The sequence below is a fragment of the Astatotilapia calliptera genome, chromosome 8 (genome assembly GCF_964374335.1).
Source record: "Astatotilapia calliptera chromosome 8, fAstCal68.1, whole genome shotgun sequence".
Classification (NCBI taxonomy): Eukaryota; Metazoa; Chordata; class Actinopteri; order Cichliformes; family Cichlidae; genus Astatotilapia; species Astatotilapia calliptera.
The window spans coordinates 9,071,942-9,097,965 of NC_137429.1; the positions used below are offsets into that span (position 1 = coordinate 9,071,942).

Consider the following 26,024-nt stretch of genomic DNA (forward strand, 5'->3'; position numbering starts at 1 on the left):
TAGAAGTGCAATAATAAAAAACACAATTTTTAATTTCCCAGGAGACTTCAGGGTATATTTTGCATGTCCTTGGATTTCATATTACATCATTTTTGTCTGAAGTCCATTTAAAACGGGTACAACCCAAACTTTATAGTCAGGAGGCTTTATATTTGCTATTAGCCTCTGTTTCAATGTATTTTATCACAACGGTAGCGTGGCCGAGCGGTCTAAGGCGCTGGATTAAGGCTCCAGTCTCTTCGGGGGCGTGGGTTCGAATCCCACCGCTGCCAGAATATGTTTTTCCCGTTCTATTCGCGAAACAATTTTATCTGAAAACTTAAATTGTCCACAAGTAATACCTAGGTAATACCTAGGGGTAGTTGGTTATGAATGAACAGCGTACTAAAATAATGACACAAGCGGACTCGCTGTGCATTATGGGCGCGGGCTCCTCCCCACGTGTCTGTGTGGAGCAGAGTCAACATGGTATCACAGCAGCAGTAGACTACAGCTGTCTTGAGTTAAACTCCACTTCAGCAGCAGCTCTCCGCACCACGTTCCTGGGCTAGCTACACCCGGATGAGATAGCTAAAGCTGAACGGTGAAGTGTGCAGGTGAGGGAGGAATCTGCTATTCTTACATAAAGAAGAGTTAAAATCAGGCCCGCTGATTGAATCTGTGTTATTTTAACTAAGCACGCCATGCTAAGCTAGCTCACGCTAGGCTACATTTGCTAGCTACCGCCTTGGTAGCTAATATTGTTGCTTGTACGTTTGTTTACAGGAAACAGACATCTTCAGCTTAGTGCTGTGTATCCTATCTTCTTTATATTGGTGTTGTTTTTACATAGGAATTAAAAAAAAGCACCCGCTGTGTTGTGTAGGCCCTGTGATAAATGCTCGCAGGGTTTGCTGCTAATGGAGCTAACTTAACCATAAACACTCTATATAGGCAGCCAGTAAATTGGCGTCATACTTTTTTTTTTATTAGCTTGACACAGTGTTTGATAGGGTTATGTTTCCACGAGGAGGAGTCTTTTACTGCTGTGTTGCATCATGTGGATTTTACGTGTGTCCGTGAAAGCTTCACATGACAGGCGGCACAATCACCATAGGAAGTTGACTACTTTAGCATCTTATGGTTTACTTGTTGAGTTAATTGAAGAGTATCGGCTATTACCAATACTGACACCTCCTGATTGAACTGTGATGTAACTGTGATGTGCAGGATCACTAAGTTCCTGTCATCTGGTGCCTTTGTTGCCTGCCTGGGTGTAGCCACTCCATAACAGTAACAGGAGTGTGCAGCCGGACATTTAGCTCCTGTGACCCAGTTTGTTTTTTATTTTTCCAGGTTGCACCCCCTTCCCCTCTCCCCCAAGATTTGCCCATCTCACCTTCTTGCTCTGATCACATCAACATGGCCAGCGGTGATGATGACGACCCCATTATAGAGGAGGTATGTTTACAGCCTTAAGTGAAAGGATATTACACGTCTCACTGACCTAATAAAGTATGATACAGCATTTTTTCTGCCCTGTGCACCTTTTATTGCTGTTCTGCGTTTATCAGTGTGAACAGCCTCACGGGAAGTAAACAGTTCCCAGGTGTTTTCCATGCATAGTCTCTGTTAGGTGTATTAACAGGTAATGAAATCACCTGGCAGCAAATATCAGCGTTTATACTCATAGTTGTAGTGTGAATTTTACATATAGTCGTCATTGGCAATTTTTGGCTTTTAATTATTTCTTTGAAGTGATCATTTTTCAGGGTGGAATGATTGTACAGCATACATATTTAATGACTTTAAATATGTACTTTAGTAATTGGTGCTGAAGGTTCTACAGTGCCTTTCAACTTGACAGGGACACAGTTCATTAACTGCTTAGTGATCATGGCTTGACTACTTCTGGCAGCTGATTTTTCAGCAGGAAAAAGATTTGTTTGAACTAAGTGGAGACACGGCTGATTTTAATAATCTATTATTTACTTGGTGGCACGGTGGTTAGTTGTGAGGCACTCCTGCCTCTCAGCAAGAAGGTCATGAGTTCGAATTTAGTATCTTTCTGTGGGTTTTGCATGTTCTCTCAGAGTGCTCGACCCACAGCCCAAAGACACGCTGTCTCTGTCTACATAAACGCACCACAAAGAGGCTACAGGCGTTACATTAAATTATGCGGATTAACTGCTAACGAAGTCTGAAGACAACTTTAATACTTTGTATTGCAGTGATACCTGCAGCACACAGAGGTGAATCTAAAGAGGGCATGGGGTGTACTAAGCCATATTTATTTAAAGGCTCTCCTAACAAAATGTTTAGAATCAAAGAAAAAAACAGGGCTCGCAAAATTGCTAGCTCGACGTCCCAGTGCTAGCGATTTTTTCCAGTCGGGCTACCAAAATCTATCTCAGCCCTGCCCGTCGGGCTATCATAGGAAGGAAAAATATATGTCAATGCTTTTGCATTCTTTCGAAAATGTAGCTGAGTAATTCTGTCATTGACATCGATGAGCCACTGTCAATATGTGACATTGAAATCACGTTTGAATTTGCGCTTGTTTTATGCTTTCACTTTACTTTGCGATTGCGTGAACGGTGTGTAGAGAGCGACAGCACTGATTGGTGAGTAACGATAATTTGCGCACCAATTCCTCTGACATCGTCTTATCACTCATTAGCTTACTATTCAAACGTGACAAGTGAAATCTCCCGCAGCAAGCTTAAACATGTGAGAGGTTGATCGCGCAGAGAATCGCTGAGCTTATGTGAGTGCGTGTGTAAAAGCAGCAGGATTTACGCCGGTATTTTAGTTCTGCTCAGCCAAATAAGAGAGGTCAGGGTGAAGAAGGGGCAGTCAAAGAAATGCCGACCACAAAACGGAACAGTTATGACAAATCAGACTATGAGGCAAAAAGAAAGCGCAGCTTTTTTGGTTTCATGGACAAAAGAATTTCTGTGGCTGGAATATGACGAGCTAAATAACATGATGTTCTGCCAGGTGTGTTGTGAGTTTCATTCGATTTCTGAGTCGACAGGCAAACTGAATTACTTAAATATTCAAATGCTGCAGCCCTACTTGTCTGTCTCTCTGTGTTAGCCCTGCGACAGACTGGCGACCTGTCCAGGGTGTACCCAACCTCTCACCCTGCTATGACCCTGAGTTCGGGAACTTTGGAGGAAAGTCTGGTTTGGCTGTTGGCTCCTGACGTCAGCCTGTTTGACTTTGATCTATGTTTGTGTTTTTTCTAGATCGACGTGTACCTCGCCAAAAGCCTCGCAGATAAGCTGTATCTTTTCCAGGTGAGCTTTTCCCTTTGTAGTACCCGTGCACTGATGAGCACGACCTCACGAGCCCACATGTGAGCAGTTTCTCTAACTTATCTGGACCGTCTGGGGTGTGATTGATGTTTAATGTTCAAAGAGTCACTAATTGAGTTCACCGCTTTCCCCTGATGCAGTACCCTGTGCGACCAGCCACCATGACCTATGATGATGTCACCCACTTGGCGGCTAAGATCAAACCCAAGCAGCAAAGGGTAATCAGAAACTTGATGTTGATGTATTTTGTGTTTTGTTGAAAATGTGTTTCTGTTTCAGGGGAGATGTGTGAATAGGAGGAAATATTAAAGTATTGGATATCACCAATTTCTCAAGTTAATTGGTTACATCAGGTTAAATTATAAGATAAGATTTTTTGTATTACAAGTTTTCAGAAATGTTGAAAGTCATTAAATCGGGTGTTTGTAGTTGTTTATCATTTATGTACGGCTCCTTATACAGGTGGAGCTGGAAATATCCATGGACACAGTGAGTCCAAACTACTGTCGCAGTAAAGGAGAGCAAATCGCCCTAAATGTGGACGGCACGGGTTATGACGAAACCAACACCTACTCTGCGTATGTTCTTTGATTTATACATTCTTCTTTGATTCAGGTCCTGCTTCTGGTCTGACTGTTCAGTTTTTTCCCCCTTTCTAGTAAAATGATGGACAAGCAGACCTTCTCCTCCATCCAGGCCACCACCAACACCTCCAGATACGCAGCTGCTGTGTTTCGCAAAGGTCTGACCTGATTAACGGGTTCAGCAGCCCGTATAGTACATTGTGGCACCATGTTTGTGTTTTGGCTTTGTGACCTCGCACCAAAAGATAAAAACAATCAGCCATTGAACCACACATATTATGATGAGTCCACTCCAATCAGAGTAGGATTTATGACCTGGTTGTTTTATTGATGGCGTTAACAGGTGAGCTTCACGTCACACCTCTGACTGGAATTCTTCAGATGAGGCCCAGCTTCTCTTACCTGGACAAGGCCGACAACAAAACCAGAGAGAGGGAGGCGGCCAATGAAGGTGTGCCTGCTTTTCTTGTTTTCCAGATTAAATTCTGAGAAGGATTATTTAGTATACACAGTTTATCTTTTGTTTGAAAACCTTAATCGTTTACTCCTAGAAAACCTTGATGTTTCCTGAACTGAGTGATTTTTGTCGTATTCCATGCCTGCTTACAGAACAAAATGACTGTGTGTGTGCATCAGATGTTAGTGAGGATAGTTTCTGCCTATGCAGCCAGCCTTGGGGAAAACCCCAGAAACTCTTCACTGAGGTTTTACACTTTTCTATTAGGGTACAAGGGAGGCTGCCAAATGTCATCCTTACTGAAGTTAAGAATGAATAAAATGAGTTTGTAGCTCTTCTTTACATTTTTCCAAGTGGCAGTTATAAGAAACTGGGACTGTTGTGGAGGGTTTATTGGTGTGGACCTCCACAACAGTCCCAGTTTTTTAATATTTGCCCCTTGGAGAAATTAATTCCCCATCCCTGCTTTAAAGCATGTTATATGTTTATTTTTAGATGTTTCCTCAAACATCATGGTAGGAGCAGGTATGATTACAGTTATTTGACCAGAGTCTTGTGTGTACAGGTGGAGACTCCTCCCAGGATGAAGCTGAGGAGGAAGCCAAGGCTATTACGGTAAATGCTTAAACACAAACACTTACGGTCAAGCTCAGGCGACCGTGGCTCAGGGGGTTGGGAAGCGTATCTGTAACCGGAAGGTTACTGGGCTGTCTGTCCTGGTCGTTGTGTCCTTGGTAAAGACCAGGGTAAAGACACTTTACCCTACCGCCTACTGGTGTTGGCAGCCTTGCTTCTGTCAGTCTGTCCAGTCTGGCTACAACTGTAGCTTGCCTCCACCAGTGTGTGAATGTGAGAGTGAATGAATAGTGAAAATGCAATCCATTATCATAATTACACTGATTTAAGTTCTCCTGCTCGTGCTCCAGGTGAGGTTTGCTCGTCCCGAGTCGGAGCAGGCCAGACAGAGGAGGATCCAGTCATACGAGTTCCTTCAGAAGAAGCAGGCGGAGGAGCCCTGGGTTCACCTGACCTATCACGGAGTCAAGGTAGAGGGAGTACTCACCATTGGGATGAATTTGTCTCCTTTCATGAGCGCTGACGTTATGAGATTTGTGCTGGTTATGCATCATCATAAAGCAGTTTGTGTTTGCAATATCGAATTCAGGGCGGGCGCTCGGAGCATGAAAGGCAGTACCTGTTCTGTCAGTCAGTGGATGCCTCGGAGAACTCTGAACTGGTCAAAACTCCAAAGTGAGTACAAATAAATAACTTCTTGATACTTGTGCTTTTTTATTATCTGAATTAAATTGGATGTGTAGTTTATTTCTTAGGCACTGATGAGCTGTATGTTGATGCAGTTTTAGTTCTGCTGCTGTTCTGTTCTCCTCTCTCACTCCTCTCTCATTTTCTCAGGGAGTATCTGGCGATGTTGATGCCGCCTCTTGCAGAGGAGAAAGTGTAAGTGTGCCCCTCTCTTCTGGCACGTACATCTGCATGCCAACTCAGTGACAGTCTGTGAATCGTATCATTAACTTGCTTTCCTCTCTGTCAGGGTGAAGCCTGTGGGTCCCAGTAATGTGCTCTCTATGGCCCAGCTCCGCACTCTGCCACTCGGAGAGCAAGTCAAGACTCTGATGAAGAATGGTAGGATAACATGATAAAGAACAGCTTTTTTTTTAATTAATTTTTTTACAATGTATTGTTATTATTATTTTTTAACACACATGCAAACATCCATGGCACTCAACATTTCCTGTGCAGTTTTTCTTTGTACCACGTGGGGGCACTAAAGCATAAACGGCAACATCATCATCCTACCATTCATTTCGCTGTCTCTCCTCTCCAGTGAAGGTAATGCCATTTGCTAATTTGATGGGCCTGCTCGCGTCTGGCACAGACTCGACCTCAGTGCTGCGCTGCATCCAACAGGTGGCGCTGCTGGTTCAGGGGAACTGGGTTATCAAGAGGTAAGACCAGGAATCTTTTATCTAACTGAAACGTTAAAATGAACCACAGGTCAAGCAGGTCTTGTCTAATTCCATGTTTTTATATTGAGTGGGAAATGACTGATGTGGGTTTTAAATTTTCCTCCACAGTGATGTTCTGTATCCCAAAAACACCTTCAGTGCTCACAGTGGTGTTCCTGCTGAGGTGCTCTGTCGTGGCAGAGACTTTGTGGTGAGCTTCTCTCAGTTGTTCCTCCTTTAATTAAGCTACAGCATAATGCTTGACAGGCACAGTTTAAGTCATCTTTTCATTTCGTAGATGTGGAGGTTCACTCTGGAGCGCTCTGTGATGAGAAAGGAGATTGCATCAATCATCAAAGTAAGGACGAGACCAAAATGAGATGCTTGATTCAATGTTTCTGTTTGTTAGTAACCGAAATGGCTCAGGAGAAGTAGCTGTGCAAAGTTAATTGCTTAGGCTGCGTTTTTTATTTATTTATTTTTAATTAGAGGTTCATTGCACTTTGAATTAGTCCTTTAAGTTGTGTTGCATCCTCGACAATCAGGATGTGGAAGGATGCTGTTGTTGGGTCTTTAATGTCCCTCAGTGTATTGCTTTCTTTTGCATTTGTGACCTGGAAGCTGAAGTTGTTCGGTACATTCAGGTAAAGAGAGCTAACACCTTCCTCCTTCTTCCTTCAGCTTCCCCCAGAAGACGTGAAAGAGTTCCTGGAACATGTGGCAGCTCCTCGGGCAAACCGGGGCTGGGAGTTCCTGTTGCCTACTGATGTAGACTTTATTAAGAAACACCCAGATGTTGCCCACAGGCAGAACATGTTGTGGCTTGGCATCCAGAGCAAGTAAGCGACACGTTGAAAGGGCAGCACATCAGTAGTTTAGCACTATTAAATGTTTTTGCTGCAGTGGAATAATCTGGCTTGTTTATTTTCCCGAAGGCTGGAAAAGGTGTTTAATTTCTCTAAAGAAGACTTTGTGCCAAAGAAGTCCGCTCAGCCTGGTTTGTACTGAGTTACATTTTGTCAAACACCCCTGAAATGATATCGGTATACTCTGCGGAGCTTATTCAAGTGATCTATGCGGTGTTTTCTAGATCCTGTCCACATCAGCGGGCAACAGCGTCTGAAGATGGCTCAGGAGCGAGTGCAAGAAAACCAGTCGACTCTGCAGAAGGACCTGGAGGACAGACGCGCAGGAAGCAGCATCCACATCAAACAGGAGCCCGTCAGCAACAGTGAAGACGAGCCAATGGACACATCCTGCTCCTCCTCAATCCCCAATGGTTCTCTCAATGGTTACCCCAGTGCCACCTCCCCCGACTTTGATCACACCAACGGAGGGAGTCCCGCCAACACGGCGTCCCCGGAGCTGCAGGACTTTGTGATAAAGACTTTCCGGAAGCATTTTGTGATCACGTTGAATGAGCTGAAGAGGCTGTTTAACCTCCACGTGGCGTCCATACCGGTCGGCCGGAGCGTCTTCCACTCCATCTCAGATCACATGCTACAGGACGCCATACTGCTCAGCCAACAGTGCAAACAGATAATGGTGCCTGTGAGTCTTTTTTGTATGTCGTTTATTGGAATGAAATGCACAAAATTATCACAGAAATGTTTTGGCTGTTGCTGTGCAAGAGTAGAAATGGCTAATCCGAACATCTGGAGTCTGGTTTAGTGGACTTTTATCTAAACATCTACATAATAACTTCTAACCATCCATCATCTTCCTCTTAAACACAGTTTGGTTGTGCTGGAGGCAGACTAAGCAGGATATCCCACACATCCTTCTCCCCATCAGTGCTTCGCAGCTCCTCCTAGAGGATCCCGAGGCATTCTCAGGCCACATGATATACACTCAACAAAAATATAAACGCAACACCTTTGTTACTGCTCCCATTCCCCATGGGATGGACGTAGAGACCTAAAATTCATTCCAGATACACAATATAACCATCCCTCCCAAACAGTGGTCACAAATCAGTCCAAATGTGTGGTAGTGGGCACATCTGCTATATTGAGATAATCCATCCCACCTCACAGGTGTGCCACATCAGGATGCTGATCTGACATCATGAGTAGTGCACAGGTGTACCTCAGACTGCCCACAACAAAAGGCCACCCTGGAATGTGCAGTTTTGTCTCACAGCAAAATGCCACAGATGCCACAAGCAATGAGGGAGCGTGCAATTGGCATGCTGACAGCAGGAATGTCAACCAGATGTGTCGCCCGTGCATTGAATGTTCATTTCTCAACCATAAGCCGTCTCCACAGGCGTTTCAGAGAATATGGCAGCACATCCAACCGGCCTCACAATCGCAGACCTCGTGTAACCACACCAGCCCAGGACCTCCACATCCAGCAGGTTCACCTCCAAGATCGTCTGAGACCAGCCACCCAGACAGCTGCTGGAACAATTGGTTCGCACAACCAAACAATTTCTGCACAAACTGTCAGAAACCGTCTCAGGGACGCTCAACTGCATGCCCGTCGTCCTCATCGGGGTCTTGACCTGACTCCAGCTCGTCGCCGTAACAGACTTGTGTGGGCAAATGCTCACATTCGATGGCGTCTGGCACGTTGGAGAGGTGTGCGCTTCACGGATGAATCATGGTTCACATTGTTCAGGGCAGATGGCAGCTGAGAATGTCCCAGTTCTTGCATGGCCAGCATACTCACCGGACATGTCACCCATTGAGCATGTTCGGGATGTGCTTGACCGGCGTATACGACAGCGTGTACCAGTTCCCACGAATATCCAACAACCTCGCACAGCCATTGAAGTGGAGTGGACCAACATTCCACAGGCCACAATTCACAATCTGATAGACTCCATGCGACGATGTGTTGCACTGCATGAGGCAAATGGTGGTCACACCAGATACTGACCGGTTCTGGGTCCCCAGACCCCCAATAGCGCAAAAAACTGCACATTCCAGGGTGGCCTTTTGTTGTGGGCAGTCTGAGGTACACCTGTGCACTACTCATGATGTCAGATCAGCATCCTGATGTGGCACACCTGTGAGGTGGGATGGATTATCTCAATATAGCAGATGTGCCCACTACCACACATTTGGACTGATTTGTGACCACTGTTTGGGAGGGATGGTTATATTGTGTATCTGGAATGAATTTTAGGTCTCTACGTCCATCCCATGGGGAATGGGAGCAGTAACAAAGGTGTTGCGTTTATATTTTTGTTGAGTGTATAAGAGAGGCAGTTTTCTTGCAAAGTGCAATTGCAGAATAGTGCCACTAGATGGCGCCTCCCTCATTTTTGTTTTTGAGCTACTATAAAGAGGTTTTTTTCTTTATTATTATTTTTAGGTGTTTGGGTCTTTAGTAGTTAGTGCAGTGAAGAGGAGACAGGACAGCGGAGCGAGCGAGTAGGAGAACATGCTGTAAAGGGCCTCGGGCCTGACTTGAGCCCGACCACTGAATTTAGTCTTTCAGCATATGATCAATCTGTGAGGAACATCAGCACCGCAGAGAGAAGAGTTTATATAAACTCAGCAAACAACATGTGACTGAACCATGCTGCTAAAATGGTTTTTAATGGGACATTTGGCTATTAACTAGAGACTTTGTTTAAAGCTGCAACAATCTGTAAACCAGTGTCTAGCTACAGTTGAACTCATCTCGTCTCACCTATTGTTGACCCACAGAGAATCTAGACTTAGACTCTGAGGGTGATGACAACATTTTCAGGGGTTTATGAGCAGCAAGAGTAGTTTTGAGTAATCTGGGCCAAGACTTTGTTTCTTTAAAAATGCAGATAAGAATAAGAAACAAAGAGTAGTTAGAGCAGTTAGTAGCAGATGTTTTTATGATGCTATTTGGCAATTGCAGCTCTTCCTTTGCCCTCCACACAAAGTGCTCACTTGCATACAACCAAAGCCTGATCCAACATGATTCGTTAGTACTCTGCAAAGAAACCAGGAAGTGTTGCCCCTTTGGCTACATATTCATCATATTCAAATTAGTTTGTTTAAATATGTCAAAGAGTGATGTGAGAATTTTCAAAGTTCAAACCAAAATGATGAGGAAAAACAACACTGTTTCATAACATGATACTCAGATCATGGCTGAAACATAGACTGTACACAAAGATGGACACAGCCACCCGCTGGTCTCTGCAGTTTGCACTTTGAAGCTTCTGTATTTGTGTTTTGCTAGTTTGTGAAGCCAGACTCAGGTGATCATTAGAGGAACTGTTGTTTCATTTTTCAGCTACAGAGTGTAGCACTCCACACAGTCCAGATAATCTCAGAAGACTCCGTCTGAGCAGGCAGTTGAGCTAAGAGCAGGTTTAAGGATCAAATCCTCCTGCCTAACATTTCTGTTTCCCTCTAACTTCAGTTTCCTGCTCAGACCAAAGCAGCCCCAGATGAACAAAAGGTGTTTGGCTTGTGGGAGACCGGAGAGGACTTCGACAAGGTAAACACTCACAGCAATCGCTGAACTTCACAAGAATTTAAAAAAATAATTTATTATTATTATTTTTTAATGAATCAGTGATGTTTCAGTGTGGGCCACGATTGCGTCTGACTGCAACACTAAAGTAAGATGCAGTTCTGTGAAGTGTTTTCTTCGATTTCTGACATAGACTTGCTTTGGTCAATCAGTGTGTGGCATTGCTAATTTATTTAAAACGCTAGTGCAGAATTAAAAAGGGACCAATAAATATCATATAGCCACTACTTAGTTAGCTCAGCACAGCATTTGGAAACAAGGAGAAATAAAACAAGCCACTGAATTTAGCCGATTACATCAAACAAGTTGTGCTTTTATGCGTTGTTACATGTGAAAGCATTTCTTTTGCCAGGAGTTACAAAAACAAGCTGCTACTGACCCAGTCTTGCAATTTATCCATATTTCCTAATGTGCTGATTTAGTGATATTAAGATTTAACTACAAACTGTACATAAAAGATGGGTGAAGCCACTGTGTCACCCATTGGTTTGTAAAATCCTGTTTTGGGGATCAGTTTTAGCATTTTGGCCACCGTATCTTGTTTATTTTCTGCCATCCCCATCTTGGCTCACGTACTCATGTCTTGTCAGTCACAAGTGATTAGCTAATCCCAAGGATAAGCCTCCTCTCTGAGACATAATATGACCAAAATTTCCCAAAGTAAACCATATTTTTCTTTTATGCAAGATGACCTCAGATGAGTGACTGAGCCTATTAAACTAAAAACATGATTACATGGGGCAGAGGGGCGTTTTCCTTGAAATTTGTATAGGACTGGAAGTCAGTGCCCATTAGAAGGAATGAAGGTTTAAGGCACTTCTGTGCAGTTTCACACTTAAGACCCAGAAGCTCTGTATGTCTTTTATACCACCAGTGCGCCCAAGCAACCCTCTGATGTATTTACCACCTTGTTATATGTTGGTAGTCTGCTCACTTCAGGTGTTTCAGCTGCAGTCTGCAGAGTTGAATTCATACTTCTGTGTGGTTTTGTTCTCCCTGCAGCACCGCCGGCTGCTCTATGATGTGTTCACCAAGAACTACCGGGTCAGGAGGAACATAATCCAGGCCAGACTGGCTCAGGAGCTTGGAGACGTGTCTAAAGCTGACATCGACCGGCTGCTTAATGTGAGCCCAGTTCTGAGTCTCAACGTCTGCCTTTCAACCAGATGTTGTCCACTGATCTAACCTGTTGTCTGGTTTTCAGGAGTGCTGCAGCAGCCACGCAGGGATGTGGTACCTAAAGGGAACAATACAGTCCTGACCCCGGGAGCCTCCCCCCATGCAGTCACCCCCAGCCAATCATATCCACTCTCAGGTGTCCCGCAGGAGGGCAGTGGAAAGATGAGAGCCAATCACAGCAGCTCGCCCCGCTCTGAGAGTGGGCGACTAGAGGACAAAGCTGTGCTCAGAACAAGAAGCTTTTCTCATTTCAGCTGAAGCATTTCTGATCTTCGTGTGAGCGCCCCGACTCAGTGGGAGGACTGAAGCTCCCCACGTACTCTGACAGCTCGAAAGCCTGAGAGGGAGGAAAAAAATGAAGAACTAGAAAGATGAATATTTGCGGTTTATTGGTAGTTTTTTTTTTTTGTTTGTTTGTTTGTTTTATTGCATTTATGACCTGAAATCTGATTATTCTTTAGCTAAACCTTTTCCACATCAGTTTGCTGTTTACAATTGAAAGCAGCTGTGGCTCAGAGTGCTTTCACTTCACCCCTCCTTGGAAATTTCCTCAGAGAAAAAACACATTTTACTTTATTGCTTCACCAACAAGGCAAATGTTGTTTAAGGCCTTTTAGGCACCAAAATTCTCCCTTAGTTTTTACACTTTCACCAATCTGACTTTAAGGAGTATCAGCTGAGTTTGATATTTTTATTTATTGCATAAAAGAGGAAGGTGGGTTTAAAGGGTTCAATGCTTAGATAAAATATGGCTGAATACTGTAAGAAAAAAAACAAACCAAGCTAAAGTATTAATGAACTGAAATCTCTGATGACTTTGGCAATCGTGGACCTGAAAGCGGCTTCATCAAATATGGTTTCCTACATTTCTGTTATTCAGTCACAAGTACTGATTTCTAAACTTTTTAATGAATGTCGAGGTTTTTGTTGGCTGAATGTAGAGTTTCAGATTTTCCTTTCTTTGAGAGGAACTTTGAGTGACCGATTTCTTGATGAGAACCAATAAAGATGTGATTTGGAATAAAATGTAGATCTGTCTCTGTGCAAACACCAGTCCAGCACACAAACACTGGACCTTCCTAAGTGGCGATGCGGCTGATACGCCCATGTTATCGCCACGTGCTGCTATCTTGAGCCTCCGTCTAAAGTGCCTCTGCCTCACAAGGCATTCAGGACAAACTCCAACCCTTCATATGAGGTAACGCTTTGATTTCCAACACATTGCATTTGTGGACATATGAGCTGAAATTCAGGCCAAATCTGATTTCCTCCATCATCAAATATTCCAAGTAATATTTTTTTTATTGGTTTGTTATTTTGCTCAATAAACACTTTAAATGTTTGATGCCTTTTGTCATTATTGCTGTAGTTTTTTGTGAAATGTGGAACAGGCATTGCTGTATATGGATTTCTTCTAGGTACCAAATCACTCCTGGTGCAGTGTCGTGAAAATCCAAAGAGCATTTGATTTTTTCTTTTTCTTTTTTACAACAGTAAGTCTTTAAAGGAGGCAGTTTTTGGTCATTTCTAGCTCCATTTACTATCCCTCAAAACTCTTCCAAAATATGCAGAAGCTCATGTTTTTTTTCTTTATTATGACCAGCAGGATACTAAAATAGTGTTTTTTATAGTTTCCAAAAACAATCACTGAGGTACATACTGTCTCCCACACCTGTCACTTTGACCTTGCTGAGGTCCAGTGTGGGTGCCACGCCCACGTTGAAAGGGCTCTTGGGAATGATCTTCACCTATGCGTCCAAACTGCAAATGAATCGCGCATGAGCGAAGCCGCTGCTCCCGCACTGACTGTAACGCAGTCAGTTCTTCTTCTACTGCTATGTTGTTTTGTGAATCACAACTACTACTTATAAACACACACACACACAAAGTAACTCCACCAGAGTTCCTATTTCGGGTCACCTTTGCCGGTCCAAGCCCAGATAAAGGAGTAGGGTTGGGATTGTGACATTAAAAAAGCCAATAATTGGTAAAAGAAATGTAATTTGTAGCTGTAAATAAATTGGAAATGGGATGTTTTTTCACTCACTTTCTGTCCCTTCCACGATGTTATTTTTGTCTCCTACACCGTAGGTAGGTTCCAATGACATTAGCAATTGTGCCAATGAGGCGATGACGTAATTTAGCGAGTTGTAGCAACTTTTAGGACAGCCAATACTTGCTGACTTACTTACTGAGGAGTTGTGAACACTGGAAGCAGGCACACATTAAAGATAGACACACAGTGTGTGTGTGTATATGTGTATATATATATATATATATATATATATATATATATATATATATATATATATATATATATATATATATATATATATATATATATATACACAAACCGGATTCCAAAAAAGTTGGGACACTAAACAAATTGTGAATAAAAACTGAATGCAATGATGTCATGGTGTCAACAAATCCCAGCATATTTAAATAAATATATAAATATAAATATATTTTCTTTTATTTTATTTTTGCTGTTTTGTATACTCTATTGTTTTTAACTTATTTACTGTGCAGCACTTTGGTCCTGTGCTGGCTATTTTAAAGTGCTATATATCTTTAACCCTCTGGGCGGTATGGTGGCCATTTGTGCCCACTTCACTTTTCTTTTTTCTCTTAATGGAAATGGAATGAAACTTCCCAAAGGCGTATATTTTTTTCAGATTTTTTTTTAATTTTCAACATCAGCTCCTTAATAATGTCGATAATATACACTATACACCAAATTGTTCCTCTTGCCTCTAGCGTGGCCGTTTTTGACCAATTGAAACCCATTATAACCACCTTTTTTGATTCCTTGCTATTGACAGTACTAAATCATGCAATTTAGGTAAAATTGGTTTCATTCTAAGCTCAACACATGAAAATTGTAGTTTTTAATGTTCCATCACTGCCCTGCACAGAGTTAATGCCATCAATGTCATCCGGGCTTAATGGGCGTCTCGTCACAGCTCTGTCAGCTGAAGCTGTCTGGGATTTTTCTCCCGTGTAGTGAAACGGGCCTTAGGTTTAGCGCTCTCCGTCTCCGCTGCATGAGATCCTTTTTGGCGGGGGCAGTGTGACATCTGTACAATGACCCAAAACATACAGCCAAAGCACCCCATTAGTTTATTATTAGTTTATTTCTTTTTATCTGGGCGATATATTCAGATCTCTGCTTTAGCTGGAAGCAGAAGTTTTGACAGTATGGTAGGTTATATTTAGTGGATTTTTCCCACTTGTATTACAGGTTAAGTCATACATGAATGTATGATGGATAAATAATGTCCATATACAGTGACACTCCTCAGCTAGTGTAGGTTGGTCATGACTCAGTGAAAAACATATTGTCCAGAAGTTATGCAAGCTGTGCTCTAAATTAATGGTTACAGCTTTTGGGTAATTAAAAATTAAAAGATGCACATGCGCATTTAAGGAAAAAAAATATATATACATCATATTACCAATGCAGTATTTACGATATAAGGAATTATAAATACTGAATCAATTAAAGTCAAATGCATCTTCCAGGGAATACATGCAAAGACTGGATTAACACTGGGGTATAAAAATAAAACGTGATTACACAAGAAAAAAATACCTTACTGCAATTTAAATTGTCCAACTGTGGCCAACGCGCTCCCCCTAGCGGACATATGTGAACATTATACAAGATATCACAAGACAAGTGTTTTAAAGAAAGTAATTTCTCCAGATGTTACAGACTTTGCAGGCAGAAAAAAGCAAACGCACGACGTAAAAGACATGCCCTTTTTTATACTTCAGTTAAATTTTATTTTGGTACAAATTAAAACACTTGTTTATCACAAAAACACTTCTTTGGGTTCCTGCAAGTAAGACATTTTGTAAATTCCCTTATATTTCCCTTATAAGTTAGAGATATTTCTGATATCTCTATTTCTTACATCTCTAACTTATATAAGTTAGAGACACCACTGTACTCAATATTAATTTATTGTCCTTCATTTTTCTAGTACATCAAACAAACAGCATGTGGCATTATTTTAAAGACAAACATGTACAGCGTGGGAAATATATGGAATCAAGTACAACGTTTCATATGTGGTTATAAGTAGTAACATAAATATATGACAATTGTTTAAATGGTGCATAAACCATTTATATGCAATTCTAGAGTAACAGTTTAGTTTTCTGAGTAAACAAGAAAATGAAAAAACATCCAATTAGTGTCGTCCTCTTCATCTTCACTGGTGTCTGGACTGCTAATGGCAGTCTGATCTGGATGATGACTCCAGTTCCAGCTTTGCAGACCAGTTGCCCTCTGAGTTAAGTTAAGATGCAAATAAGATATCCAATGATCAAAGGTTGCTTTGAAATCTTACCTTGAATCATGAACTGCACTCGGCCTATCAGACTCTTCTAGGAGGCTACGCTGAATTGCTTCTTCAAGAGCTTCATCTTCCTCCAGAAAAAAGAGGGCTAAGTAGACAAGATGGAGATGTGAGGAATCAGAAAACATGTCAGCCTTGAACAATTTCTCACACTGCATCATTGTCAAAAAATATAATGATTAAATGTAAATCTTAAAGTCCCAGTGATTCAACAAAAACAAACATACAAATTGCAAATCTGCATCAAAACAATATCCTAACCAACGTCTGGAATGAAGGATTTCTTTAAATTCTGCCACATTATATGGAAACATCTGCTGTCCCTCTGCCTGTCCCTCATTTTCACTGTCCTGAGTGCAGCCCTCTGTTTCCTGTAAAAAGAGTGAAAAATCAAATGCAACGCCATCAACTGCATTCTTTTTCTCTTCCAACGTGGCTGTGGTTTGTGGCTGAGCTGCAGGAGAGGGTAGTGGTGTCAGGGGAGGCTGACCACACCTGACGTTGCCGGGACCGGAGGAGAGGGTGGTGTGTGTGCTACAGGAGCAGTTGGACAGCTGTTAAACTGCATTTTTATTGTTTCAGTTTAGCCATCTGATCAGAATGTTTATAGTAATGTAGTCTTCAGATCCAGAAGTGATGGAGGAGTTACTTTACTGTAGTGTTTGGGCTGCCATCTTGGAGGCTTTGCATAAAGTTAGTCACAAGTTTGGGCCCTAATTTGATCTGAATTCTGCAATAATCTACACTATTGGACAGATAACCCAAAAGATCAGCTCATCTCCTGTGGATAAGGCTATGGTGATAGTGGGGAGGAAGAAGCAAGCACCAGGACAAGAACTATTTGTGGCTAACCTTGCAGTGTAAGGTGTGGGGGTGAAGGGGGATCCAGGGATTGGCGCTCCATCTTAAGTGAGTTCAGCCTGGTATGGTCATGCTTCCCGGGGGATGAATTTCACCTGACTAGTAGAGACTAGTCAGGTGAAATTCATGTTAAGAGTAACATGATTTTACCAGAGCCATGATGAAGGCTGGGGTACAAGTTAGTAGTTAATGTGAATTACTTTGTACGTAGATGTCAACAGACGCAAAGAAGATTCCCTTTTAAAAATTAAAAACTAATAAACATTTACGCAATTAATGCCAAAACGTTCAGACTATTTGACCATAATAAAACTTCCATAGTTTCTCTGCTTATGCAAAATAAACAAAGACAGGATGTCCTTCCTGATCCCGCCACTAATGCACACCTGCACCTTCAACCTAAGCACAGACTTCTTGGATGGTCTGTTATTAAAATTAAGCATTTAGAAAAATCCCACTGTGTCTCTGGTACTGTGCTGCTGGTTAAACATGTTTACGTAACCTATAAACTGTTTGTTTTTATATAACTTCTGATTTTTTCTTGCTACAGCACCATTATTTTCCCACAAGGCTCAGGGCAGTTATCTCATTTGAATTTGTAATGACTCTTGTTTTATTTTTAGACTGGGCTGGGCCTTAGCCCTGTGTCTGTGTGGCTGACTTCAAAGCTTTTATCTGATTGTTAAAGCGGATCAGTGACGTTTTTCTCGATAGATAAGATTTAATTGTATTTTAGAGCAAAAAACACATCCACAGTTGTGTTTTCATACCCTTGTGGGGACATCTAATTGACAATGATTTGCCTAGCCGCTTACCCTAACCACCAAAAATGAATGCCTAACCCTAACTCTGACACTAAAACCTCATTTTGAGTCTCAAAAATGCCTTCAGACATGTCTGGATGGTGATTTTGTCCTCATAACGACTGTTGGTCCCCACAAGTACAGTAAACTTCAAATTTTTGGACCCCACAAAGATGTAAACATGGTAAACACACACACACACACACACACACACGCCTCCATCTCAGCTTGCTTCATGTTTTAATGGCTCAGAGAAGTAACATTAACCACGAAACAGCGAAAAACACAGCAGATTATTCAGGTCTCTGAAGGAGACAGTAGCACATCACATGTAGCATTAGCTAGCTACATTTACAACACACGCGCAAAGTGTCAGAAGAGCATTGAAAACGCCTGTGCAATTCTAAAGTGCATCTCATTGAGATTTTACAGACATCTACAGATACAGCAGTGCACAGTTATTAAGCTGAACAAGGACTCGTGAACATTGGGCAGCAGAAGCAACAGAAGTGCTGCTAAGAAAAAGCTTCAAGACACCGTTACAGGTTATATTATCAAGTACACAGTTAATATTTTGGTAAACTTTATTATAACATTCGCTTACAGCCATCTAAACTACCATAAGACAATCAAGTATAAATTCAGGAGGATAATGCATCAGTTACAAAAACCCTAATATATTAGAGCACCTAAAATCACCTCTGAACTCCATCACAAATACGTCATTCATTGTATACCCAGACTTAGTCAACCTTGCAATGGTGACTCTAACAAGTGCAGGAAAACTACCATCGAGAAATTCACTTTTTTGCTACAGTGGAGAAGAAAACCATAAATTATAAAGTATTTCAGCTCACATGAGCTCTGTTAAAAACAAACAAACAAACAAAAAAAATCCCAAAACAGACATGGTCTTCTGTTTCACAGGTCCATAATTTCCTAATAATGATGTTGGAAATTTCCCAGAAAGAGCAACGCCATTTGGAGTTAATATATAAAAGCGATTGTGATCATGTGATCCAAAGAGTTGAGACGAGACGCTGTCATTGTTTAGCTGCCTGGCCAACAACTTTTATTGCTTTTGTTCCCTTTCTGGTCTCAGCACAATACCTGCTCAGCACCTCTGAGACGCACCGTTAACAAGAAGCTGGTGGAGCGCCGATAGGCTAAAGGGCGAAGATTTCCATCAACGGCTGGTTGTAACCATAAACGGAGCAGAATCAGAAAACAGTGGACCAAGGCTGTTTTTTCAATAAAGAAGCTAAAAGTCCCAGCTCTAGCTTCTTGAATGTGTACTTTTTTGGGATATTTGTCTTCTCCGACAGTAAAATTAAAACACTTAATGTTTCAGACTACTTGTTGGGTGTTACCTTAGTCTAGAACAAATGTCACAGAGCCTAAGTTCAAGCTTTGATGTGGTTTGATTTCCAGGAAGTATTTACTCTAAGGAAGACGTACACTTTCTATATTTTCTAGAATTTTGCATCTTTACTGGGAACTTGATGATTTTACTTTAGAATGCTTCTTCTCTAAAAGGAAACTGTGTGACTCAAACTAGTTGGCTTAAAGGAAGACAATTTCCCCCAGAAAATTTCACCCAGGAGGTTGTTTGTGAACACGTTTTCGCAAATTGAGGTAAAGCGATTGCACAGTAGAGACGGTGGCGTCAGGCACTGGTATTTCTGTGCAAAACGAGCCACATCTGCGACGTGAGCTGGTGGTGTTAGCCTTTGTGTTCCTGTGTTGCCCTTATCTGTTAAGCTGTTTGTGCGGCGATCACAGTTTCTGGGTAGATAAAAGTCTTTCGAAGAGCTGTTCCAAAACAGGAAGACGGTTATTAGACGGTTATTTTGTTCTTGTTTCCCACCCTTTTAACTTTTTACAAGTGTTTAATTAGGCAGAGCTTTCCCAGCTGAGTGTTTCCCCCGGCTTTCAATCAGGTCTTCTTTGGTTTTCTGGATGCGGGAGAAAATTTCCCTGAAGAGTTTCTTGTACTCCGGCTGGTGAAAGTCATCCTCAAAGCCCTCCCTGCCTGTCAGAGGAGGGAATGTGGTGGCGATGAAGGATGCAGTCTGCACTGACTTGTGGCTCAGTTTGTCCTGCTCGTCTTCCTCAGAGTGGCAGCGCCGAAGCAGCTCGTCGTACTTCACCTGCAAGGCGCTGTACTGGGCGTCAACCTCGTTGAGCAGCGAGATCCCGCGATATTTCACTACCTCGGCCCGGCGCACGCAGGAGCACTCGTGGTCATAGACCCTGTCAGGAGAGTCTGGCATCTGCGTCGCCTTCATCAGCCGCTCACTTCTCCAGCGCTTCAGGACCGCGGGGCTTTTAGCCAAAGATGCCTCTCCGTCATTCTCCTCCTCTGGGTTGAGGAACACTGTGTGTGGCAGCAGGCCGTGGAGGACGTCTGGCCTGTTGCATCTTGTAGAGGATTCTGATTTCCAGAGCTGACGAAGCTCCTCCGCCTCGCGCTCCAGCTCAGACAGTCTGGCCTGATGAAGATAGACAGTTGCCAGCTGCTGCTCCAGCTCTGCATTTTCTCTGGCGAGCAGCTCAGCCTCTCGCTCTGCTTCTTCCCTCCGAGCACGCTCAGTGGCAAACTGTGTCTGAAGAGCATGGAGGGACTGTCGCAGCGAGTCCTGCTCCTCTTCCTGCCATGATGTGGTAGACGGCTCGATATCCTTTGAGGGTTTGTCGGGATCGTAGTCGTACCTGCACAAACAGGTGCATTTTAGACCCTGATTTCCATATACAGTATTTAAATAAAAGAACTGATGTCTGGACACTAAATATGAAGCTACAGCCAGCAGATGGTTGGCTACAGTCCTGACCAAAGCAGTGACTCCCAGGAGAGCACCCTGTTGGCTGATAGAGACCATGTGATATGGCTAAAAGCTCCACAGGAACCCGGCGAAAGAATCTCTAATGGAGATTATTTCCTCAGCTAATCTTATCCATTATCACTTATTTATAAATGTTACTTAACAACTTAAAAGGTGGCAATAAATGCAATTGGGAGAAGGGTCAAAGGTCAGCAGCCAGGCTGTTCAATCTGGCATTTAAATCTTATGTGTTTTGTGACCGTTTAAGCGTTTTGACAATTTAAACCAAATCTGCAGCTTCATCCGTTTGTCTTGATGTGTGGGTGAAAATTTATATATATCCAAGATAAAGAAGAGCTGAAAACAATAAATAAGTAACGACCGGTGAAAAGAAAGCACACTAAGCAAGGAATCAAGGGCTTATCAGTAGCACCGGGCAGCCTGTGTGAGAGTTCATTAACTTCAGACAGATATTGAGACACAGTTGTTCTCTCAGCTCAAGACTTTGACCTCCTTTCTTCCAACCTCAACCACCGCTCTCTGACTTTATCACTGAGACTTCCTGCATGTTGTGAAGAAGCCCTGCTAACAGGATTACGCACCACAGAGACTAAACTGAGGCTGTGAATGAACGCGTCACACTACAGATCAAGAACAAGTGACGGGGGCACGAAGCACGCAGGCCTCTGCGAGGTAGAAACGAGCCGCTGCCAGGAAGAGCAGGATCAGTGCAGATAGGTTAAAGCTAAAGCTGAGAGGATCGGCTTAGATCTCCTCCTGAGACCTACAAAGAGCAATTAAGGCGATTTTACCAGAGTAAAATACAAAAACACAGCAACGAGCTGACAAATTACCGTCCACAGTCTCCAGAATATATAAAATTTCACCTGTTATAGAGTTTGAAACTACAGGTGTTCATCCATTATTAGCAGGTTTTGGATGTCCACCTGCAAGAACAGGACTGACAGCACATTTTTCAGGCTCAGATAATAATTATGCAAGGTGTATCTGTGGAAAATGAACTAAAATATCAGCTGAACTGAGGACTACAGTATCTCCCTGCACTGTTGCACCCCTGAGTAGATTGAGTGCCTGAATACGACTTCCTGCAGATGTTTTTCAGAGAATATGTTCATACAGTCATCATGGAGCATGTTGTGCCTGCAGCAGATGACTGTGTAATGAAGATATCGTTATATCAGTGGTCAATTTTGTCCCACAGTGTTTACTTTTACTTACATTTACCTCATAATTGGAGGTTTGGGCCCCTTTTACTGTGAGCGTGTAACATTAGGCAGGGAAGATGGAAAACGACATCATCATAAATGGCTCCCAGAACCATTCATGATGATATAAACACATGCAAGCTTCAGATCTGCCCGTCTGAAGTCAGCTCTCTCGACTCCTTATTTAAGCTCCACTGGTCTGTGATAATTTGTGTTTGCGCGTTACCCACCTGAGTGTGTTTTGCAGCTCCTGCAGGCAGGACACGCTGTGAGTGCTGCGAGGCCAGCTCTCTCTGTGTGAAGGTTTCTGAGGTGGAAAGGGACTCAGCTTCAGCTCCTCCACCTGATGCTGCAGCTCCTCCACCTGCATCTGCAGTAGCTCCACTGTTTCTGTAAGCCTGCACAGAAAAAATAAAAACCAGTGAAAACAAAGTTAGTAAAAAAACAAAAACAAAGAAAAAAAAGTTTTTAATAAGAAACTGGTGATAAATGTCTCACCCTTGGATCTTCTGCTCGGCTGCCCGGTTGTCCAGAACAAGTTTGTGGTTGCTCTGCTCCAGCTCTCGGGCCGACAGGTCGAGCTGCTCGTACACTTTTGCGTGCTGGTCGTTAACCTGTCTGAGGAGGTCCACCTGCTTTGTCAAGTACTGGAGGCGAGAGAAAAAGGTGATAAGAGCTTAAAAGGAGAAACACATCTATTATTGTTAACAAATACACTATCAGTCATTAGCAGGTCAAATGAGCAGCTATTTTTAATGATTAAATCATTACAAAAATCGCTGATAACTCATCTTTTTATGTTCGCCGTCTTCTACAGTAGCTTTGCATGATTCAGTGTTTAAAATAATTCATTATCCAGCTGACAGATATTTTAGCTCCTCTCCCTTTAAAGCCTAGCTTGAATTTCTTTTCCAAGCTCCCCTCATTGTAAGCCCACTTTCATCTGATTGGCTGCCCCTCACAAACAAAAGGTTTGAACAGCTTGTAGGTGAAGCTTCTGCACCTTTAAAGAATCTTCTCTCACTGACTCGAACAGAGTCGAGAGTAGATTTACAAAAACCCCCCAAAATTCTTAAATAAGCATTTTGAGCAGATACTCAATATTTAAACGTCATGTTTGATGTGAGGACCAACAGTAAGACAGTGTAAACATAAACCTACTATTATTATCCACATGCTGCTATTTGAGCATTTTTCTGGCAGGTTAACAGCTCGACAATTTTATTTCCCAGTAACACCTAAATGCCTCCCTTAAGTCCCAGATTAATTGAGGACGTATTATCTAACAGGGCGTCACAGCCAGGAAACTTACATCATGTAATCAGTTGGCGTAAAATCAAAAGAAAGAAAAAAGCCCAGCTGATAAGTAACTTCACTCTGCCCGGACACGCTAACATAAACAGTCCAAAGTCAACAAGGCAAGCTGTACATTTTAAATGAGGTGTTCATGGTGCTTCTTTTTATTAATCGCCTTTCAATCCAGCAAAGAGCGAGCGTAAATCAGCAAATCGATCCTAGCACTGGTCAACATTGATGTCACGTGTGTCTGCTGCAGGTCTTAAGAGATTAATTGTGTATGTCAGCAGTTTAATGCAGGGATGGATTTAGAGCCCCCCCGGGCTGAGCCTATTTACGTAAATTTAGCAGGAAGTCAGAAGTCTCTTAGAAAAGGTTTTGACTCTGAGCTTCTACTGTTTTGGACCACAGCCTTCCGGGAGTTTGAAGGTAAAGGGACACATGACTGTCCATCCCCAGAAGAAGAAATGGCTGTGTACAGCAAAATGTTTCGTGTTAACATTTAGTAACACCCTGAAAGCATTAAAGAGGAAATCAGAGCTGTGTGAGAGAAGCGGGTTCATCTCTTGATGTTTTCAGCACAGCCTGGCCTAATGAGAGCTCTGTTTAGGACTATACTTTGTGAGAGAAGGGAGGTATTTACCTCGATCTCCTGCAGTTGTTCCTGGTTGTTGGAGTACATCTGCTTGAGCCCCTGCTCCAGCTCCCTGTTCCTCTCCAGAAGGGTCTTCCCCAGCTCGGCTGCCAGCTGCAGGTCTGCAGGAGACACGAAGAGAGGTGAAACTGCAAGTCCTTCAGCATTCATGGCTCTGTACTAATGGTGAAGGAGACCTGACAAGCAGCTTTCAGAGGTGCTGTTGGTGTTGGCAGCAATCCAGTAACACAAAGTGTCTCTTTAGAAACTCAATTAAGGAAAGGAATAAAGGCATGCACTTTTACATTTACAGGCGAAGCTCTTTTTCACTCTACATGGACAAAAACATGATAAAATCTGAAGGTGATTTTTGCACACACACAGGAACACAAACCCACGGCCACTAGCGTAAAAGCAGCCCATGCAGGCAGAAAGGATGAATAAAGTCAGAGGCACATTCAGGCAGAGCGGTTCTGTTTTTGCCGCATATGTGAGTGTGCTGCTGACTCCTGGATTTTCTCGCACACTTCTAGGACTCGCAAAATTTCCACTAAATCAGACTTCAGACTAAATAAACCACCCCGACTTAAAACCCACAGAAATTAATGCAAATATTGCCCGTGCATATTTTTAAAATTACTTATAATGCCATTCATATATTAAACACCGCGCATCATTATCAGCTGTAACAGTCCTGTAATTCTCTGCCTGCAGGGTAAATAAAGACTAAGTGCGAATCTTTATCTCTAAGCACAGAGACACAAAGACTGAAAGGAAACTGTACCATGTTCAAGGTCTTGCTTGTCGTACCACGGTTCCTCCTCCTTTATCTCAAATTCTTCCTCCACAATCATGTCTGTAAGCATCCTCGGGATTTTATTTTAATTTATTTAATCAGTCAAACTCTTTAAAGATTTATCTACATTAAAAACACGAAACACTTTGAAAAAGGACTTTGACATACCAAGATAACCGGTTCAGTCAGCGTCCTCTACCCCCCACAGCCGGCACCGGTGCGCGCTCATCATAGGACAGTCTTACTTCCAGCTCACCGCTCATGAAATCGTCCGCGCGCGGGAACGCTTTCCGGTTTGGTTTTTCAGAATAAGTGTTTCACCAAGACACCAGAAAAAGAAGACGACAGAGCATAAAGATTTAAAAATACAAATATGTTAAAGGAAGGAAGAAAGAAAAAAAAAGAAACAGATAAACAGCAAGAGAACAAAAGATACAAAGTAAAACTTAAAGTACACTAATTAAAAAGCTGGGCACTTTAGCAGAAACATATTAATTTGGGTTCAAAAACTAAATCGTGTTATTGTGGAATCTGTGAATAACAGATGAAAAAGCAACAGGAACGTGTGCGGACTGGATGTTAACTAATTTGAGAAAAAAACGATTCCACTGTATTTAAACGTCAGTGGCGTAGTAATGTCTGGTTAACAAAGGTAAAACAAAATTGTGGTTTTATTGTGAAGATTAGCACCCGTGATTTCCGGCATCAGGTCGCCACACCTGCTCCTCCGAGTTTGGTCCGCCAAAGATTAATAGCCACCACACGGGGGCGCTGCAGAAACATGACAGCACGAAGGTAGAACCGCAGAAATACCGTAGGCTAATGATCTGCGGTCATCAATGAACAGCAGAAAATCTATCTTTTTAGATAGTTGGTTTAGGAACAATATTATTTTAGTTAACCAGTTATTCGATTCAAATGGTATGCTTTTCTTCTATGAAGAATTTTGTTTACATTTCAATTTAGCTATCAGTCAGGGGTTTGTATGCTTTTATAGAATAAACCTAATATCCCATCAGACCACAGGCCATTGGCATCTCCAATACAAACTGTTGGTAAGATATGCTTTTCTAAGCATTCAAAAAACAACAATAAACCTTTGAGATCTTTATTTCAGAATAGTATAACCACGCTACCATATGTAATTTTTTTCTGGAACCGGTTGACTGATGATATTATGTGGAACGAATAAAAATAAAATAAATTAATACACAGAATTTACCCATCTAAAGATTATCTTCAAAGCAAATTCAAATTAGACATTGA

General features: G+C 42.3%; 2 protein-coding genes and 1 non-coding gene across 4 annotated transcripts; 2 read left to right on the forward strand and 1 right to left on the reverse strand.

The window, feature by feature from the left end:
* The first annotated feature begins 190 nt into the window (after positions 1 to 190).
* trnal-aag (transfer RNA leucine (anticodon AAG)) lies at positions 191 to 272 on the forward strand. Its single transcript has one exon. It is a non-coding gene; the product is annotated as a tRNA-Leu (tRNA).
* A 171-nt stretch (positions 273 to 443) lies between these two features.
* polr3e (polymerase (RNA) III (DNA directed) polypeptide E) lies at positions 444 to 13,295 on the forward strand. Its single transcript, XM_026178310.2, has 21 exons — positions 444 to 596; positions 1,336 to 1,440; positions 3,231 to 3,281; positions 3,440 to 3,517; positions 3,762 to 3,877; positions 3,959 to 4,041; positions 4,227 to 4,334; positions 4,906 to 4,955; positions 5,267 to 5,386; positions 5,506 to 5,591; positions 5,754 to 5,798; positions 5,893 to 5,984; positions 6,187 to 6,307; positions 6,437 to 6,518; positions 6,606 to 6,665; positions 6,989 to 7,146; positions 7,243 to 7,304; positions 7,398 to 7,858; positions 10,661 to 10,738; positions 11,777 to 11,899; positions 11,979 to 13,295. The coding sequence occupies exons 2-21, from the start codon at positions 1,402 to 1,404 to the stop codon at positions 12,033 to 12,035; spliced, it is 2,070 nt and encodes a 689-aa protein (XP_026034095.1). The 5' UTR covers positions 444 to 596; positions 1,336 to 1,401; the 3' UTR covers positions 12,036 to 13,295.
* Positions 13,296 to 18,207: 4,912 nt separating this feature from the next.
* LOC113028225 (cerebellar degeneration-related protein 2) lies at positions 18,208 to 25,469 on the reverse strand. 2 transcript variants are annotated; one of them, XM_080305407.1, is made up of 6 exons: positions 24,927 to 25,469; positions 24,747 to 24,818; positions 23,972 to 24,084; positions 22,531 to 22,679; positions 22,263 to 22,430; positions 18,208 to 20,696 (listed from the first exon to the last, which is right to left on the reverse strand). In XM_080305407.1, the coding sequence occupies exons 2-6, from the start codon at positions 24,814 to 24,816 to the stop codon at positions 19,874 to 19,876; spliced, it is 1,323 nt and encodes a 440-aa protein (XP_080161533.1). In that variant the 5' UTR covers positions 24,817 to 24,818; positions 24,927 to 25,469; the 3' UTR covers positions 18,208 to 19,873. The 2 variants fall into 2 exon arrangements, with proteins under 2 accessions (XP_080161533.1, XP_080161532.1); XM_080305406.1 differs by having other exon boundaries at positions 24,747 to 25,467.
* Between the last annotated feature and the right edge of the window lie 555 nt (positions 25,470 to 26,024).